Source organism: Sardina pilchardus, chromosome 23, assembly GCF_963854185.1.
Source record: "Sardina pilchardus chromosome 23, fSarPil1.1, whole genome shotgun sequence".
NCBI lineage: Eukaryota > Metazoa > Chordata > Actinopteri > Clupeiformes > Clupeidae > Sardina > Sardina pilchardus.
The window spans coordinates 18,637,468-18,656,524 of record NC_085016.1 but is presented as its reverse complement, the minus strand read 5'-3'; the positions used below and the strand labels follow the sequence as shown (position 1 = coordinate 18,656,524).

Here is a 19,057-nt window from a genome sequence, read left to right as displayed (position 1 = left end):
AATGTCCCTTATCTTAGCTAGCTATCCCTACCACAGCTAGCCTGCTAACGTTAACTTGTGTAGACAACTTAGCAACAAATCTTCAAATCATTTGTCAAACACATGTTTTGCTTGTAGACAACATCGTAGGACCAATAGCTAAGCCACTGCGTGTTTATTTATTTATATTAGTTTAATAACTAGTATCGGTATGCGCCCAAAATTGAAATGGCATAGCACCTTGTTGGCTAAGAAGCTAGACTGTTTGTAGCCAAATGTTTAGGTAAACTTATTAGCTAACTAGCTTAGCTGGGTATTGACCTGAATGTCTGCTTGCTAAGAAGACGTTAACGTTAGCACAGGATTTCCATAAAGTAACGGCAACACATTTATTTTGCTATGACTAATAATACCGTTTGCTGCTTAAAGACTGAATTATGTCAACTTCAACAACTTACCAGGCTAGTTAACACATATGACATAATATTGCATCCGGCTCAATGTTTGGGATCTAACTTTAATAGCTAACATGCTAGCTATTTCAATAATTAGCTCGCTAGCCAGAGGACACCATTAGGTCTTTAGCATGGAAAAATGAATCTTCAGTATAATTAGCTTGGCTGGCTAGCCAGTTAGCCAACCCTGTTCTTGACTAACTTGACATGCTAGCGTGCGCTAATGTTAGCAAACTGTCTAAACATAACACAAGCAACAAATTTCTGTTTTGCTACCGAAAAAAGCGTCATAGCTCTGCTGTCATCCGTCGCTTTGTCGTCTGGATCTTCAGATCCTCGCAGAGATATTTCAGAGGATGTCAATGATATCGTTTATTTCCATACAACTTCAAAGTCACATAAACACCTACTGCTTTTCTCGGACGACCATTTTAGCCAGCTAGCTAGATGAAATATGCGTGTACCGGTGTGTATTCCGAACGATAGGATCCTTAAAGACATAGTGCTGTCTTTTTGCGACAGCCAGAAAACATGACAAAACTGCTTAACAAAGGAGTGAAGAGTTATCTCAGTTACTTGTTCTCCATAACCAAGCAAGGCCCGATTCTTTCTCCGTTGTAGATGCGCAAATCATTTACGAGGAAAGTGGCAATATAACAATATAACACTACCTCTGACAATGCATGTGGAACGTGCCACAAAGCTATGGCTTTATCAAATACAATGTAACAGGTCAAATTCTTCATGACTACATTGTAAATTATCCAGCAGAGAGAGACGTTGTACACACCATTTGTGCATTTTATTGCAATGCAAATTGATGTGGCATTGTTTATTTACAGTACCTCACAGGGGAGGAGTTAGGGTAGGAAATACCTGCCCTACCTCCAGTTGCAGTTGGAGCAAAAACTGTAGGCCTACTCGACTGTACTCTTTCTCATGCCAGTCGCCCACTGTCCTGTGCCACTGTCCCATGCCACTCAACTATTGTCCTGTAGGCCTACCACTGTCACATGCCACTTGTCAACTATTTCATAGCTAAATGCAGAGACCAAATTCCTTGTGCAGCATGGCCAACAAGCCTGATTTTATTTTATAGCTTACAATTAGAGTTAGGTTGGAATAATTTGTAAGTTGTAGGCCTACGGACAATGTTGTCGGACAGTAGGGAAGAAGGTAAGAGGGAAGTAGTGCTGGACATTAGGCGCTACCTCTCCCTGGCCGGGGTGTCCCTTTGAGCTCATGGTTTTCTGAAGGATTGCTGAATTGATTGTGGAGAGTGCAATCAATTTAACATCTAATCCATGCTACTACAAATGTAGGCCTATTCAGTGTTTCCCTCCCTCTATACTCGTATTTACTCTAGCAGGCATCTCATGATGTCTGTGAGCTTTACAAAATAAAATGTATGAATGCCGTTTTCAACCAATAAAATGTCCAAGAGAAAAGTAAATAAAAAGACTGGCAATAAAAACTGTCAATTATTATGTCTACAACATTTGAGGAGTTTTATCAAGCATCATCATGTTTACCATGGTGTCTCAATTGTGCCATATTTACTTAATAAATATCATATTACTAAATTTTAACATTTTATTTCCTCAGTTGGTGTTTTGATAATGTGGTCAACTTGGTTGAGATCGGGTGACTGTGAAGACCATATCATTCAATCAAACCATTCATACTCTATGTGACCCTTTCATACGCTATACAAGCATTGTCATCCAGGAAGAGACTTCCATCAGGATTGAAAGGTTTCATTATAAAGGTGATCATTTCAGAACAGCTTTATTGACTTACAGTGATCCTTTAATTTGGTGAAGTGGACCTAAACCATGGCAACAAAATGGTAAAGCATAATAGACCCCCACACCACACTCTAGGAGTCAAGCAATCAGGCATACAGTTCTTCTGGTGTATACACACTCACTCCCCTATTCTTAAAGACTGTGGTGAAGGAGGACTCACCTGACCATGAATTTTCCACATCTCTATTGACCAGCGCCTAGGTGGTTTGCACAACTGTACCCACAAATGAGAGGTTTGTGCACTGAAGCCCTCCTGTAATAGGCTATCTATTTGTAGGCTATTTGTTGACTGAGGAACAACTAGCCTGTCTGATCTTCCTCAGGTGACTCATGAGTCAGACAAGGAAGACTTGTTCTTCTGTACTTTATCACAAATAATAATACATTATTTGTGATATTTATGCTGTTAAGAATACATGGGTTTTTTTCCAGATAGATCTAATGCAGATAGCCTACAGTATATAGTCACCGCAAGTTTCAATTGAAATCTCTATTTTTTAATCAAAATGGTGGCAGCCCATCAAAAGACTTAAGGAGGTGGTGGATTAACAAAAGAAAAGATACAAGAAATTTTATTTAAAAAAAAATGTATTTTCTAAAGAAATGCCATATGCATAGCCTTTATAAGGAGAGGCGGGCAATTATATAGACGACTTCATTTTTCATTTATTTATTTATTTTAGGCTGTTTATTTAATTTCACTTATAGAGTGCCAAAATATTACATATGTCTCATGGCGCTTTACAGAGTGTTAAACATTCAAAGAGAGCCCAAAGATTAGCCTAACAGGGGCAAGGAACAACTCCTTAGAATTGGGGATACAGGTAGAAACCTCGGACAGATCCACGACTCAAGGGCCCAACCAATTTGCCTAGGGTCGGCAGTAGAGTAGGCTATCAGAAAGCTCAAATAGTCCAGTGTAGGGAAGAATGTCTATTAGTAATTAGTCATTTTCTGAAATTAATGCCTGGGCCAGGAATCCGGGCAGGGGACCAGTAGGCGATGGTAGGGCAGTCATAGGGATGAGGGCCAGGCACGATATGGCCGATGGCTGGTAATGGTTTACCTCACAGGGGAAAAGGAAGAGAAACAAAATGAAGTGGGTTAGTATTACTATCTCACTACATATAGGCAACATAACTTTTAACCTCCTTCAAATCGAAATGTTTGTGTTGTAATGCAGACACCATCTTTTACTTCTGTTAATAAAATATTACACTTTTCATGGGTTTCACCAGGTCCCTTTCCACAGGTGTAAAACATCAAGCACCTAGATTATGAATGCAGACTGTATGGTGCTTGATTAACCCACCTGTGGAAAGGGACCTGATGAAACCCATGAATAGAGAGGAAAGGCAAAGAGGGAAGTAGTCGATGGAGTTGAATGACAGGACAGGGAAAGAAGGGGATAATTGAGACAGAGGGAGAGGGGAGAGGAGCTGTACGGCATGACACACGGTCATTTACCAGCTCCCAGATAAGAAAGAGGTCAATATTACACTGAGAATTGCATCAGTGAGAATGAGTCAGATATGATTTCGTGTGACACACGGTCACACAGCTAACAGAAACCAGCCTGTACAGGCTATGGCTCTGACAGAATCATGCAAAAAGCACCCCCTTCAGGTGGGTAGGTCCAAAGTCTCGAAGTTCTCCATTGTTTCTACGTCACCCTCGGGATGGGCAAGTCACGTGGTACGATTTTCTTAACCTGCGGTTCTGGAAAAAAATGGAAGAGAGCACAAACAACTTTTAAGGTGAGTTAATTTGGTATTCGTCGTAGTGGGGCTGTAATGTGTAGTGATACAATCAAGAAGTTATTTCACTTCATAGTAGAACATTATTCTACAAGAAACAAATTAAACACAGAGTTTGGTCTCCGTGTGGGGTGTCAAGTTTCAAATGAAGTTTCACTCGCAACAAGTGCATGGCATACTTCGCTTTCTGTTAGCCTGCCGACGTCCAGTTTGAATTTTTCACTGTTCGTGACTTTCCTTTGATTGCTCTGTGGAATGATAATATGATTTTGGAATTTATATGATGTTTTCTAGATTAAATCACACGCAGAGCCAGTCTAGGTGAATCTGAATGGATATATTTTATGGATTGTCATTCTGCATGCATGCCATTCTTTGTTTGTATTCAGCTATTTTTATAGTTTTAGTTCTTGACCTAGGTTAGGTCCGTTAGGACCCGTTAAATCATATCTCAACCTAAATGTTATTTATTATTATTATTTTGATGATGATGATGATGATGATTACATAGGTAGGCAACATAACCTTTAACCTCCTCCAAATCGAATGTTTGTGTTGTAATGCATTGCAGACACCACCATCTTTTACTTCTGTTAATTAGTAATGACAGAAGTAGATGTACTTCTGTTTTTCAGATGACCGTAGCCTTTATTCCTTATGGAAGACCAGGCACTAGGTTTGCTCACTGACCCGCAAGCCAATGTAAGTCCTGCTGAGCACTGCCTGTGAAAGAGGTATTCAAGCAAATAACTTTTCTTCATTAACAACTTTTCTAATTTGTCCACACAGACTGAATGGGGCACTGGTGCACCATCTATGTAATCACAAATGACAGGAAACAAGTTTAAACTGCATGTTTGAAATTCTGACTCTGAGCTTTGCATAGATGTGTAGTGTGATGTTGGAGATTACAGCAGCACTGGCTTAGACAAAGATCTGCATGTTCTGTCTTGTCTGTCAAAGCTACCTGATTCAGCTTGCTCTGAATGTTTTGTAAAAGGCTCTTGCTGATGCGTTTGGGTTTGGAGACGTCTGTGTTATCATGTGTTGTTTGGACATTTCGTTTAGGCCCATCCTGCGTAAGATCAAAACAATCTTCACATTCTATGTAATTTGCTGAACATTTGCTGAACTGCCTGTCGGTGTGTTGCTTCGGCCTTTCACAGTCTTTGGTGAATGGCCACTGGCTCAGGGCTTTTGCTTTCCAGGGCTTATTTCCTCTTTATCCTTTATTGCTATGTCTCTATGTCTTCTTGCAGTCCTGGCTGTCCTGTAATCCAGGATCGTTTGCTCAACTCAAATATTTGGCTATCCAGATAGAGAAGCTTAAGGCGCATGAAACTGAGATGAGCTTAAGGAGCTGAAAATGAGTGGCGTGTGTACACAAGAAATCACTTAAGTTTGCTTCATAGTCAAACCAGTCACTAACCTCTTAGAGGAAGCGAGTGCAGTGATTTGACAACATCAACAAGACACTGCTGGGATGATTGTATTGTAATATAATGTTGTAGTGTTTGTAATCTAATGTTGTATTTGTAATCTAATGTTGTATTTGTAATATAATGTTGGTATGTCCTCCTGCAGGGCCAATCTCGTTCCCCATGTCCTCAGGTGGAGGCTCCTGGGGGGGCGCTGAGCGTGGCAGAAATGCCCCCCGTTATGACCAGGTCTCCTCTGGCTCCCCACCTCGAAACCTCCGACGCCAGCGCTCCTCTGAGCTCGCCCTGAGCGCTGACCCCCTTCCCCCTCCCCCCTTGCCAGACCAGCCCCCCGTGGGCCCGGACTCGGGCGTCGAGTCCGACCCGAGTGACGGCGAGTTGGCCGCTGACCCGGCGCTGGACATCAAGCCCGTGCACCGCTTCATCCCCGACTCCTGGAAGAACTTCTTCCGAGGCAGCAACCGGAGCAGCAACAAGCTCTGGTCCATGCCGTCGAACCGGAACAACAACAACGGCGGGAGCAACACGACCTCCGACGGCGTCCGCTGCTCGCCACCGCAGTCCCCCTCCATCCCCGGTTCCTTCCGCGACCAGTACGGCGGCTCGGGCGGCAGCTACAACTCCCGCAAGGAGCGGGAGGCTATGCTGGACATCGAGCCGCCCGAGTCTCTAGACGGACGGACGGTGCGGACGGCGCACACGGGCCTGACCTACGGCGAGCGCGTGGAGGAGTACCACCTTCGCTACTCCTACATGAAGTCGTGGGGCGGACTACTGCGCATCCTCGGCTGTGTGGAGCTGCTGCTGGGTGCGGCAGTCTTCGCCTGCGTATGCGCGTACATCCACAAGGACAACGAGTGGCACAATATGTTTGGATTCTCCCAGCCAGGGTCGTATGGAGGCTATGGGGGCTATGGGGCCTCAGGGTATGGTGGATCCTACTACACTGGGCCCAAAACGCCCTTCATTATGGTTGTGGCTGGATTGGCTTGGTTCGTGACTGTGATCTTACTCGTTCTGGGAATGACCATGTACTACCGCACCATCTTGCTGGACTCAAACTGGTGGCCCCTGACAGAGTTTGTGATAAACTTAGCCCTGGCACTACTTTACTTAGCAGCCGCAATCGTGTACGTGAATGACACGAGAAGAGGTGGACTGTGCACTTATCCCATGTTCAATACCCCCATCAACGCACCATTTTGCCGTGTTGAGTCTGGGCAGACAGCTGCCATCATTTTCCTTTTTGTCACCACATTGGTGTACTTGATTGGCGCTATAGTGTGTCTCAAACTCTGGAGACATGAGGCGCGAAGGATGCACAGGGAGAAGTATGGGCATGAGGTGAGAACACACACACTCTGGCACGGCTTTTACATTCTGAATGAGATTAAACAGATGACTCTTTATGAAATCTGAACATGGTCTTCAATATTCTCAGGTGACTGCCTTGATTTACAAGGTTTTAGGTTAAAAGAATGCCATGTTAAAGGAGTTTATCAAATAAACTGTTGATATGACTTGGCTGGTCTAATATCAATAGTTGAAAAACTAGAAGAACATCTGGAAAAATATCTGCATTATTGTTGTGCAGCATCTTCTGGTAGTGTACAGCTTCCTCTTGCTGTGAGGATAACTCCCCTGCCGCTTGTGATAGTCCTCGGAGTATACATTATTTAACCACTGACGATGGTTGCCATAGTCGGTTGCTAGATTGGATTTCCTTCCTAAGCAACAGGGACATCAATGTAGGCCATGTAGTCTTTAATTCTGCTCAATGTTTTGAATTATTAGTGATAATATCACAACACAACATCTGTTACATAAATATTCACCGACTGATCAATTCAGAACTGGCTGAACGTCTCAATGATCGCCATGTTTTTATTTCCCCTGTTCAGATGATGCCAAGAGAGACAACTGATGGAAGACTTCCGGTAATTGTCTGATTTTATATTTAGTGACCTTGTGATTGTGAAATGCCCATGACCTTTCTGATTCTGATAGCATCTCATTTTCCACTGGTGAGTCTTTAATAGCTGTGATGTTGTGTTACCTACTGTACCAGCAGGTGGTGGTGGCTGGCACAAGGGGCGCTGAACACATGCCAGTCTCGGAGATGTCTATCCAGGCTGAAGCAGCTGCTCCTGCTGCTCTCAAGCCCAAGGTTGTGAAGGGTCACATCCCATCTGGTCACATCCCCAAGCCTGTGGTCATGCCTGATTACATTGCGTGAGTGTTAACTTTTTAAAATATATTGCTACAGTTCTAATGACTGTGAGCAGTGAGGTCAGGTGGACCAGACAGTATTAAATCTTTAACATTAATCATATGTCATGATGTGAATCCATATTCATGACACTTGAGTTTTTAAATCAATACTGTTTTCTTATTGTGTAATAAGAATAAGTATTATTTTGTTTTTTCAATCATCTAGAAAGCAGTCTGTGAAACCTTTAAGAAGGTGCTATATCAGTAAAAATATTATTATTATTAGTAGTAGTAGTGGTGGTAGTAGTAGTAATAGTAGTTATCGTAGTAGTAGATGTGGTATAAGGGAAAGTTATAAATATTTGCATTATTCTATATAGCTAGATAGTGTAGTATATTTCTTTGGTTGCTTACACCTAGCTGTGGTTGTCACACTAGATGTAGTTATTTTTGTTGTTAGTTGTTTGTGGTATTCTACCAGTTTAATTTGGTCTGACTGAAGTCTGAAATGGGATTTTGAAAGGACCTTAACTGGAGGAGTGTATGTGTTTGCCTGCAGTAAGTACCCCACTATTCGCACCAATGAGGAGCGGGACCAGTTCAGAGCTGTGTTTAATGACCAGTATGCGGAGTACAAGGAGCTGCATGCTGATGTCCAGGTCACGCTCAAGAGGTTTGATGAGATGGACGCCATGATGCGGAATCTCCCTCAGCACGTCAACAGTCAAATGGTACCTCTCTCTTTCTCTCTCTCTCTCTCTCTCTCTCATCCCCTGTCACTCTTTCATTCTCTGTCTCTCTGTCACTCTCTGTGTTTCCCCTTTGCTTGTCTCTTAATTTACTGCCTGCTATATTGTCATGCTAAGCATCATTGTTGTCATCGCTCATCTGCTCTTCCTCTCCTCTGTTCTCACAGTGCTATTCTCATTTCATTCTTCTCGGCTCGTGTTTGATGTAGAGATTAGAATACTAGAAATACTTTCCTAAAAAGGACTGCAAATAATTATTATTTTCAGTCCATTAGCTAATTCATCTGTTGATTATTGTTTTAACCAATAAAAAGCCAGATAATGGTGAAAAATGTTGGGGGGGGGGGGGGTCCCCAAAGACCAAGAATATATCCTCAGATGCCTTTAGTCCAAACTCCAAATATATTTAGTTTACTGTCATAGAGGAGTAGGTAAAACAGAACATATTTAAGTTTGAGGAGGTAGAATCAGAGAATTTTGATAAACGATTACCAAATTATTTGACAGTTAGTTTAAAAGTCAGCAACTAATTGATTAGCAGCTCTACTCCCAAACCTATACATGAAGTGCAAAGTTTAGTTTTTTTGTCTTTCTCTAAAAAGCTGCCACTGCAAGTACAATTGTACATTTGAATCATATCAGTATTTTATACATTTGTGCATGTAAATATTTATATATCATTTAAAGTTTAAAAGTATATGCCTTGTGTATATTTCCAGGAACGTGATCGTATAAATAATATTCTTCATGAATACCAGAGGAAGAAAATGGTATGTACACTGCTTTATCGTATGCTATGAAACCCCACTCAGCCCTGATAAGACGAGTGAGCTTTCTCCCCTCATGTCTGTCCCTCTTAGCTTCTTCACACGAGAGGCACTGGGGCAGAAAATTAGCTGACTGAAGTTGATTAATATGTAGAAGTGTCTGCTTTCGATTTGGCCGAGGGCCTCTGGCTCATTGTCCTTACTGCAGTCACAAAACAAAGGGCCGGGTTTGAATGAGCAGTGGAGGAGAGGATGAGGGGGGAGGGGGGCAGGAAGAGGTGGTGGGTGGGAAAGTTCATAGCGCTGTCTGACCTAGGAGGTGCCCCATTTCCTCAGAAAGTTTCAACAAGAGGAAATGGCGCCATTATCCACAAGGACCTCAAACTGTCCTGCTTGTGACAGAAAGTCCTGAGTGCCACAGTGGCCCAAGGCTAAATTTAGCCCGGAAATTATGGCTGTTGATTGACTTTTCCCATTAGTGTGCACCATTCTTAACATGACAAATCGTTTCTCTGGAATTATTCATACCAAACCAATGATGAAAGTTACATTTCCAGAAATGTCTCCTTCAAAAGTGCTCATAATAATAATAATAATAATAATAATAATAATAATAATAATAATATTAATAATAATGATGATAATAAAAATGTTTCCCCAAAGGATCCAACGTTCCTAGAGAAGAAAGAGCGGTGTGAGTACCTGAAGAACAAACTCGCCCATATCAAGCAGCGGATCCAGGAATATGACAAGGTCATGGAGTGGAACGACGGCTACAGATGAGTGCGGAGAACAGTCTCATTCTGGGCCTGTCAAGCGCCCTGCTCCTTCTTGTATTCCCCAGAGTTCCCAGGCGACAACATACTGAACAGCAACGTCATCGGGCCAACTCAGAAGAGTGGCGATTTCAACTGTAGCAATTATGCTTATTTCAAGGGCAAAACGTTCAAAGGGACCCGCTGAACATTTTTGTATCTGTCATTATGTACTTTTGGATGCTGATTGATCATGCTCATTTCTAAGAGATTAACAGAGAAAAGTATGTTTACTTCATCATCTTATGAAATTCTGTCTCAGAACAGAAAGGGAAAGCACATGGAGAACAATATCAGTTTACCTCAAGCACAAATGAAAGATTACTGAAACAACTGTCTGGAAACATTTTAGCAATTATTAGATAAAAGAAATCTCATATGCACTGTGTTCCTTGTAAATTAACAATTAAAATATACGTGTCTGCAATTGATCACTATGATAAATATGATGTGCTGTCCTAACCTGCAATTTCCGTTAACATTAATGTTATATGAATGTGAAATTGGTTTGTTTTCATCCCATACCATTTCAATAAACTATATTTTGTACAGCAAGTCTATATTTTTCTTTTTGTTGAAATACACAGTTTTTATGTATTGTTACAGAGGTCGCTATGTTAGGCTACTCAAGATAAATCTGCAGTAGCAGTAGTTCTGGAGACAGTTAAAAAACTACGGCTACATAATGTTAATTGAGACAGTTATAATACCCAGAGGAAAGGAAAAATCAAATGATAAGATTTCTTCTTTGATTATCCTACTTCTCAAAGATATCAATAAGATGTAACATTATATTGGTCAAAATCTTATGACTGAGCGAATATATGTGATATTATTTGTGATAATTGTGTGTTTGCACGCAAATAAAGACAAGAACCAGTGAATTCCAAATGACAACACAAATGTATTGTATTGTATTGTATTGTAAGAGAGAGAATGATGGTTCGCACCAGAGACTGATGAATTATGTCCGGGGCCTCCCTATATACAGGAGTTTACGCAAACAGGGTCTCTAAGATGCACCTGCAACATATTTTCACATGGTTAAAACTGCAATACTTAGCCCTGGCTTTTGTCCAGCCAGATGTGTAAGAGGGGGGACATTTTAGATAGAACAGAGCCTAGAACATAACTTCTGGACCTGGTCTCAATAAGAAAACAGAACTTGCGGGTTACATCTTGGGCCTAGTGAAACTTTCATTTCCCCTGGTAAATCAGGTGTTTTACACAGACCAATATTTTGGTACATAGGAATACAGAAGAACACATTGTTCAAAGGATCTATCAAATAATGGTTACAAAGAATATGATTTTACAGAACATATGTATCCTTAATTACAGTATGGAGTTACAGTTTCATTATTCAATACTGTTTTCATTCATCAATGTAGAGGAATACATTTCATTAATAATTTGATCACACATAGGCTATGTTTTTTCTGATTATCAATAGCCTATATATGAGACTACATGTTTCAACAATTTTTCCAACAGTCTGAGAATGACAAAATTTGTTATTTAAAGTTTTTTCTCTCTAAGGCTAGGTTACTCTTCATGAAACTACAATGTTGATGGTTCCCCCCTGCGCCAAGCGTCATGATGTGAAACCTGACGCTGGTTTCGTCGATGGGCGGAGCAAAGGTGGGAACATCTATAATTCTGATGTTACCTGAGCAAGGTGTGTCCGCTTGTGAGCATTCGTATCTCAACAGCGACAGGTGCGACTTGTGCGGTGTTTATCTAGGTAAGTTTCATATAGGCTAATATCCTGCTACTCGTGATCTATTTTTTTGCAAACAGTAGCCTACCCCTATGCCGAGACTAAGTAGTTTGTTAAAGAATTAATTTTGGAGCAGTAAATTGACTCGGTGTAGCTTACATTCTAATTTGTAGCGTGGCAACTTGGTGACTTCACGTTATAAAGAAAATCATGTAGACTACTGTAGGCTACCAGGGCCTATCCCTGCTTAAAGGCAAGGTGTATTGTGCATTTATTGCAGGACTAATTAATGCTTTACATAAACAAAAGTAGGCTAATGAAAAAAGAAAGAGTAAGACATAAACACAAGACTCAAAGTAGAATATTCAAAATATAGTGGGTAGCCATCTGATCAGGTAGAAGAAAGCATTTCAGAACAGTTTGATTTCAAATTGAAATCTGAATGACTATGGTTGAGACATTTTTGAGGTCACCCGGAAGTTAGTTCAAGATTTGAACCACATAGCCTGCAAGAAGCTTCACCATGATAAATTGTAAACGCGGGTATGAATACTGGCTGGTTTCCTTTCTGCAATAGACTATTTATTGAAACTACAATACGAGATCGGCGATCTCTGACAACGAATTGTCGACGTGTGTTTGTTTGGTTGTGTCAGTTGTCTTTCCCCCTAGGGGCATTTTTGAAAGAATCAAGAAGGCCAATATTTTAAATGGAAATCCTGACAATCTATCTTTTTACCTTCCAGGAAGTGTTAAACATATTCTGGGTGCTGGGAAATGTCCTCCAAACCACATGGGAGTCCTCCTCCCTATGAATCTGAAAATGGATAGTAAGTTCTCTTTTATTTGCATATCACTGAATAACATGTTTAATATTTCAAAAATAAACTTTACAACAGCTGTAGCCTATTGGTATATTCAGGTAACCACATGAATGCGTATGGCTTTCAGTTTCACTCTCTTTATCTAAATAATATGTTATCTGTTGCAACATAGACACATCAAACCCCAATCTAAATGTTCAACTAGTGTGCATGCACTGCGGTACCATTCCTTCACATGGGTATTTGACTCACCTGCTGCCTCTTCTCTTGATTTTCACAAGCCATGTGGAACCACAGCCAGCTTATTCCTACTATGCCGACGATGAACTCCAGCACTTCTATCGATGGAATTCACCCCCAGGGATCATCAAGATCATGTCCAGCATCAGCATCATCCTGTGTGTGGGCATCTTTGCCTGTGTGGCCTCCACCTTGGCTCATGACAACAACAATGCGCTTGGAGGATTTGGGGGATATGGCGGTGGAGGATATGGCGGTGGAGCATATGGCGGTGGTGGGACCTACGGTGGTGGCGGCTCATATGGAGGCGGCTTTGGCAGTTATGGTGGAGGAGGAGGAATCTATGGAGGCATGAACTACAACAATGACCCCAGGAAAGGAAAGGGCTTCATGATGGCAATGGCAATCATCTCCTTCCTGGCCCTCCTAATCATGTTCATCATGGTCATCTCCCACCAGCGCATGGCCCGGGGCAGGAAGTTTTATTTGGCCGTCATCATCGTCTCTGCCATACTGGCCTTCCTCATGTTCATTGCGACCATAGTGTACCTAGTAGCGGTCAATCCCATGGCCCAGTCGTCCGGTTCGGTCCAGTATAACCAGATCCAGGCTTTGTGTGCTCAATATCAACGACCACAGCAGGCTGGGGTGTTCGTCAACCAGTATCTGTACCACTATTGCGTGGTGGAACCTCAGGAGGTAAAGGAGTTCACTATATCCTCTGAGACTGTTCTTGATAAAGAATGCATAGTTCTCATGCAGTATAGACCTCTCCGCAATAGTGTTGTCAGTGTCAACAAGGAAATACTGTTTTGTTTTGTGTCAGCAAACAAAAAGCTAAGAATTTGCAGGATTTCAATCTCCAAATTGTTTTCCATATTCAGATGGCAATGCAGGCATGAGGGCTATGAGGATGTATGTGTGAGAGTGTGTGTCTGCATTTGTGCTATTTCAGAAACCATTAATTTATCATTCGTATGTTACAACTCTGTTTCATTTGACCGTGACAAAATGGGAGTTTTCAGATTTGAGCTCTCCTGAGCAAAATCCCAGAGTTAATGACTTATATCTGGTCATTTCCTAACATGTTACCTTTTTTGGCAGGCCATAGCCATCGTGCTAGGATTCGTTGTTACAATTGCACTGATCATCATCCTGGTGTTCGCGGTGAAGACCCGGCAGAGGATCAACGCTTATGGGAAAGACAACATTCTGTGGAGGCGGGTGAAGGTCGTGGAGGACCCCAATGCTGTAGGAGATGTGGAGGCATGGGTGAGTGAAGGTGGTCCTTCCTTTGTGTTGTCCTGTTCTGTGCTGAAAGGTTTAGATTGTGTTTTGGAAGCTTTGTACTTCTGGTCTGAATAGAAGAGTCCTTATAAGGGCTTCAATTTGTAGCTTATAAACATTTGCTGAATAGTTACTTTTTACAGTGTGTTAGATGAAATGGATGAAATGTCTTCACAGAGCTGTAGAGGTTTTCTGTGACTTTGTTTGTTGATTGACTGTTGCGGGGCAATTAATATATTTATTTTAAAGCCACTTGTAGTCTAATCTGAGAGCTTTACATGGTTTATGGTAACTACAGTAGCAAACAAATGTACTATGTACTTTGTACAAATATACTAACAAGGCTTTTCTTGTTAGCTATTCAGTCTGAGTGGCTAGTACCTGAAGTGTTTTGATGTGTATTTGAGTCACCTACCTGCTGAGGTGGAGGTGGAAAGACAGGTTTGTGTGTCCCCTGCACACAGAGTGGAGGAGGGGAATGGTCTGCAGTTTCTGGGTGTGGTTTGTTGGTGACTGTTTCAGTCCTGTGTATGTGTGTGTGTGTGTGTGTGTGTGTGTGTTTGTGTATGTATGTATGTGTATGTGTGTGTGTGTGTGTGTGTGTGTGTGTGTGTGTGTGTGTGTGTGTGTGTGTGTGTGTGTGTGTGTGCGTGTATGTGTGTGTGTCAAAACATTCATGACATTCCTATCAGAAACACAACAGGAAGAGTACATTGTTTGTTTTAGAATTTGAGGGGGGAAATAAAACTTCCGCAAATTCCTTCATCATGGATAGCCCCAAAATTAGGAAATATGTTGTGCAGTAAGTTGCTTTTGTTTGCAGTCTTGTTTTAGCGTATAATAGTCACTTGTTTTTTTAACCACAGATAGTAACTCGAGAGACCTAGATCAGAAAATGTAAGGAAGACGGGGAAACTGGTTCAACCAGTATTTAAAAAAACATACAGCACACTGATGTACTAAATGCTTTTAGCAGTGTTGCATTCTTTTTCTTTCTCCATCGTGCTTTTTGCAATCTTTTCCCTTGATATTAGCAGCACGTTTCAATTTGGAATGAAACTTGAGCAGGTGAAAGCAACTCCTGTGTCATTAGTATGTTGCTTTAGGATCACTGCAAGTCAGAACACGTTTAAGCAGCTATGTGTAGCTGAAGAATCTGGTTTTATCATGCAGGACGTATGAAGTCTATAATATGTTCAGCCTCGTGCAAATTCACTGAAATTTAACAGTAATTTATTCTTCCTTCCACTTTTAACATCACTCAATGAGTTAGAATTGTATCAATTCAATTACCCATTTATTTATATTTGTATTTATTAATATTTATTGCTTTTTGTTTACAGGTAAATGATGTTTCTGCTGTTCCTGAGCCAGTGTTGACTGCTTTCCCTGAGAAATTTGGAGGGTCCAGGAATTACCTAGATGAGGACAACTCTGACTACAAGCCTCCATACAGAGACAGTCCAGCGTGAGTCATTTATGATAAAGGTTAAGATTATGGTGATGTCTATAGCCTGCATTTGTTATGGTACCTCACATGAACATGATGACCCTCAGAAGGATATCATTATTGTGTTATATACTGTATTAACTGATGACAACCTACATGATTTTCACAAACAAGATAATTAAGTACCACAATGTGGATTGTCACAAATTGTGTCGTCCACCTTGTGGGCTCTACACCATCACCCTCTGATTGACTGCAAATTTGCGTCATCATTCCGAATATGTCCATTGCGCTGAACCGTGCCAGGATGCAGAATGTTTGTTTAGGAATTGGCTTGGCTGACCTATGTGAGATTGATTGAACTGTATTCATTCAGTCTGTTGTGGTCACTGACCTGATTTGTTGTATCCAAAAACAAATCATGTTTCTCATAGAGATAACATCATGAATCATGTGTCTCAGTTTGTGGTCAGGATACTAAATGAACTTGAATGCTAAAACCACAAATTAGAATATAGATCAGTTTGTCCTCAGTTTGAGTGTTTGTTTTTGTTTATTTTATGGTGGAATCCTTAATAGACAGCATAACCCACAGCGATAGGCATGCATGTTATGAGCAACCTTTAATGTCGTATGGTACAGGAAACTGCTGGAACTTTCTATTCTGTCTATGGTTCCGGTATTTTTAGAAGACATACCACAGGATGATAGTCATGGTGAATCAACTGATTTTACAACTGGTGAAGTAGGAGGTTGATTACATGACCTGAAACCTCTTCATGGAAACTGTGGGCTGAAAGAATAGTTTCATTGTTGACTCCCAGAAGGAAGGCGTGCTGAGCAAAATGTGTGTGTGTGTGCGTGTGTGTTTGTTGACTGAGCCTGAACAAAATGTGGTTTGTTTAAATGTTCTCATAGTGTCCGCTTTAAAGGATTATGAAGATTTCAAGTTATGAAACTGTCAGTCAGTGATGGTCACTGACCGTCCATAATTAGCAAAAACGGGTATTTGACCACACTGCTTAATCTTTAAAAGCTGTATCACAAAACCCATGTAGGTGTTCTTTGTGATAATTCATTATATGAAGGAAATGCAAACTTGATATTTCTCACAAAATCCGCCAAATGAATGTGTATCAGGATTTGAGATGAGACCCATAAGTCATGTCAAGTCTCTTAAAGGCCAGAGGGTTCAAGGTAGAAACGTCTTATGAGGATAAGACATAAAACCAGTTAATTTCTTAGTATGTACAACTTGCCTGTTACTTGGTTGCTACACCAGAAAAGTGTCCTATACTGTGTATATTACATTAATAATTAATTATTAATTTAATATTTTCCATTTTATTTGAGCCTATACTACCAATGTATTGTTCATATACTGTAAGCTGAAGTATCCAAATACCATCACCATACAAATGGTCCATACTTCATGTCAATGCATCCTGTCTCATGGGGCATGTTTCCTCTGTAGAGTTGCGGAGGAGATCCCACTGCGCAGCGCTGCCCCCTACAGTAGTGGCTCGGAGAGACCCAGCTCCACTGGAAGGCCCAAGAAGAAGCGAGGTGGTCGGCGTGGAGATGGTTACGATACCGATGGCTACATGTCCTCTGGTGACGAGCTGGATGACGACGATTTCTCCAGGTAGATGAAGATCAAAGTCGGTTAATCAGACTTGAATCAGCAGCGCGCATCACAGTTGAAGTTTTGGTCTAAAGTTTTGTAATGACATTGGTATGGATGGTATTCATTAGGTATTTATGTCATCCACATGGTCTCACCATAGTCAGAACTTAAGCAACATCTGGATATGTTCCATCTTTAAACAAATGCTAATATGATTTATCATTGAATGACACATTTGATGCTAGTGGAAAATTTTACTGTTGGTAAATTGGGTAAACATACTCTCTGAACATTTCTGTTTTCTTACCTTTTTAGTGAGTTCCCTCCCATAGAGTATGAACACGAGAGGGATGAGTACAAGCGTGTGTTTGACGATGACCATCTGGAATACAAAGACCTGCAAGCCGAGCTGGACGCAATCAACAAGAAAATGGCCGAGGTGGATCGTGAACTTGACGACCTTCCAGAGGGAAGCCCCCAGTTCCTTGTGAGTTGTGTGAAGACTGTTCTTGTTTTGTTGGCTCTATCTGTGTAAAACGTATAGGACAGCCAATTATTGGCAAAAGACTGGCTGAAAATACCAGCATAGACTCTTGGGCTCTACCAGTACCAACCTGTCATTTCTCTCTCCTTTAACAGGATGCCATGGATGAGTACAACGAACTGAAGAACAAAAAGAGGGTATGTTGCTATTAGTAGTAATTGTGACGATGTACGGTCATGGAAAGGTCCCATATAGTCCCAAAAATATATATTAAACATCCACTAACAAAACATTAGGGTTAACCCCCAAAAAGGCTGATTCTAAGTTATTGAACTATTGCTATTGTGTGGCATGTGGACCCATTTAGCTAATTAATCATTCAAATTGGGGCCCAATACGTACAACCAAAGCACTATATATGATGTTCAATAACATCCAGCTGTATTTCTATCACAGAGTTCAGACTACCAAGTGAAGAAGAAGCGATGCAAGTACCTGAAGGGAAAACTGAGTCACATCAAGAAGATGGTCAGCGACTTTGACCGAAGAGGGTAAATGTATCGTGGCACCAAATGTGCCCTCTTGGAGTGGTTCCTCTTCCTCAGAGAAGACCAGTGGGAGGTCCTGTATAAGGGTGAACCATGTTGGCCAGTATGTGCACACCCTGTGGTCTCTCTCAAAAATGAGAGTGTGTGGGATGTGAATGGAATGACCTTATCATAGTCCCGTAAGATCTTCTCCACATAGATGGGGATATACTGCTAAGGTTTAAGAGTCATCCACTCAACTAAAGATAACCACACTGATTTGCCATGGCAGATATCCATGCCAAAGATTTTAAGTGTTTTTTTTGTTGTTGGTTGTTGTAAGATACTGTTATTTTTCCGATCAATTGTGACCTCTTGATTCTCAATAAGCTTTTCTTTACTTGTGAATACTTACTGTTCTTTGTAAGCTATTACTGGAGCCTATGAATTAACACTTTTTGAAATGTTTTTATGGGAACTGATGGTGATTATACATGGAATGGAAAAGGGTTTTAAGTCAACTAGGATAAAGGGATTGTTTTGATGGCTAACAAATCAGTCATTTATGTACTTACAGGATCATTTTCTTTTTGCAGCCATCACTGCAGCAGCAATAATTGATACTTAACAGTATAATAGTAAGAATAGACAATCTTTGTTTTAACTATATTTATAAAGATGTAAATTTAGGTCACTGCTTTTTGAAACCATGTTTTAAATACTTTTATAATACTGTACAGTATGCTTATTTTTATGTGGTTAATATTTTAGTTCAATTTGTGTCAATTTGTGTGAACAACATGCATTTGTACATTTTACATGTAAATTTTAATAAAAAAAAACTCTTAGGTTCACTCAAGGCCTTGTGATCAACAGTGTTGTTTTTATTGACAAGCTCAATTGTACACAGTATTTACA

General features: G+C 40.9%; 2 protein-coding genes across 4 annotated transcripts in view; one reads left to right on the top strand and one right to left on the bottom strand.

Moving 5' to 3' along the window:
- Window positions 1-861, bottom strand: part of zfyve16 (zinc finger, FYVE domain containing 16) — a 32,110-nt gene extending 31,249 nt beyond the window's left edge. For all 3 annotated transcript variants that reach the window (XM_062527363.1, XM_062527366.1, XM_062527364.1), the window contains exon 1: window positions 711-861. The gene's annotated coding sequence lies outside the window, so the exon portion shown is untranslated. The remainder of the gene's footprint in view (window positions 1-710) is intronic.
- A 2,776-nt stretch (window positions 862-3,637) lies between these two features.
- Window positions 3,638-18,998, top strand: LOC134071771 (MARVEL domain-containing protein 2-like). Its single transcript, XM_062528613.1, has 16 exons — window positions 3,638-3,999; window positions 4,635-4,733; window positions 5,584-6,782; window positions 7,340-7,375; window positions 7,507-7,670; window positions 8,209-8,380; window positions 9,118-9,168; window positions 9,829-9,937; window positions 12,476-12,530; window positions 12,806-13,463; window positions 13,869-14,036; window positions 15,395-15,519; window positions 16,976-17,146; window positions 17,444-17,615; window positions 17,768-17,809; window positions 18,069-18,998. The coding sequence occupies exons 3-16, from the start codon at window positions 5,601-5,603 to the stop codon at window positions 18,165-18,167; spliced, it is 3,204 nt and encodes a 1,067-aa protein (XP_062384597.1). The 5' UTR covers window positions 3,638-3,999; window positions 4,635-4,733; window positions 5,584-5,600; the 3' UTR covers window positions 18,168-18,998.
- Window positions 18,999-19,057: the final 59 nt, after the last annotated feature.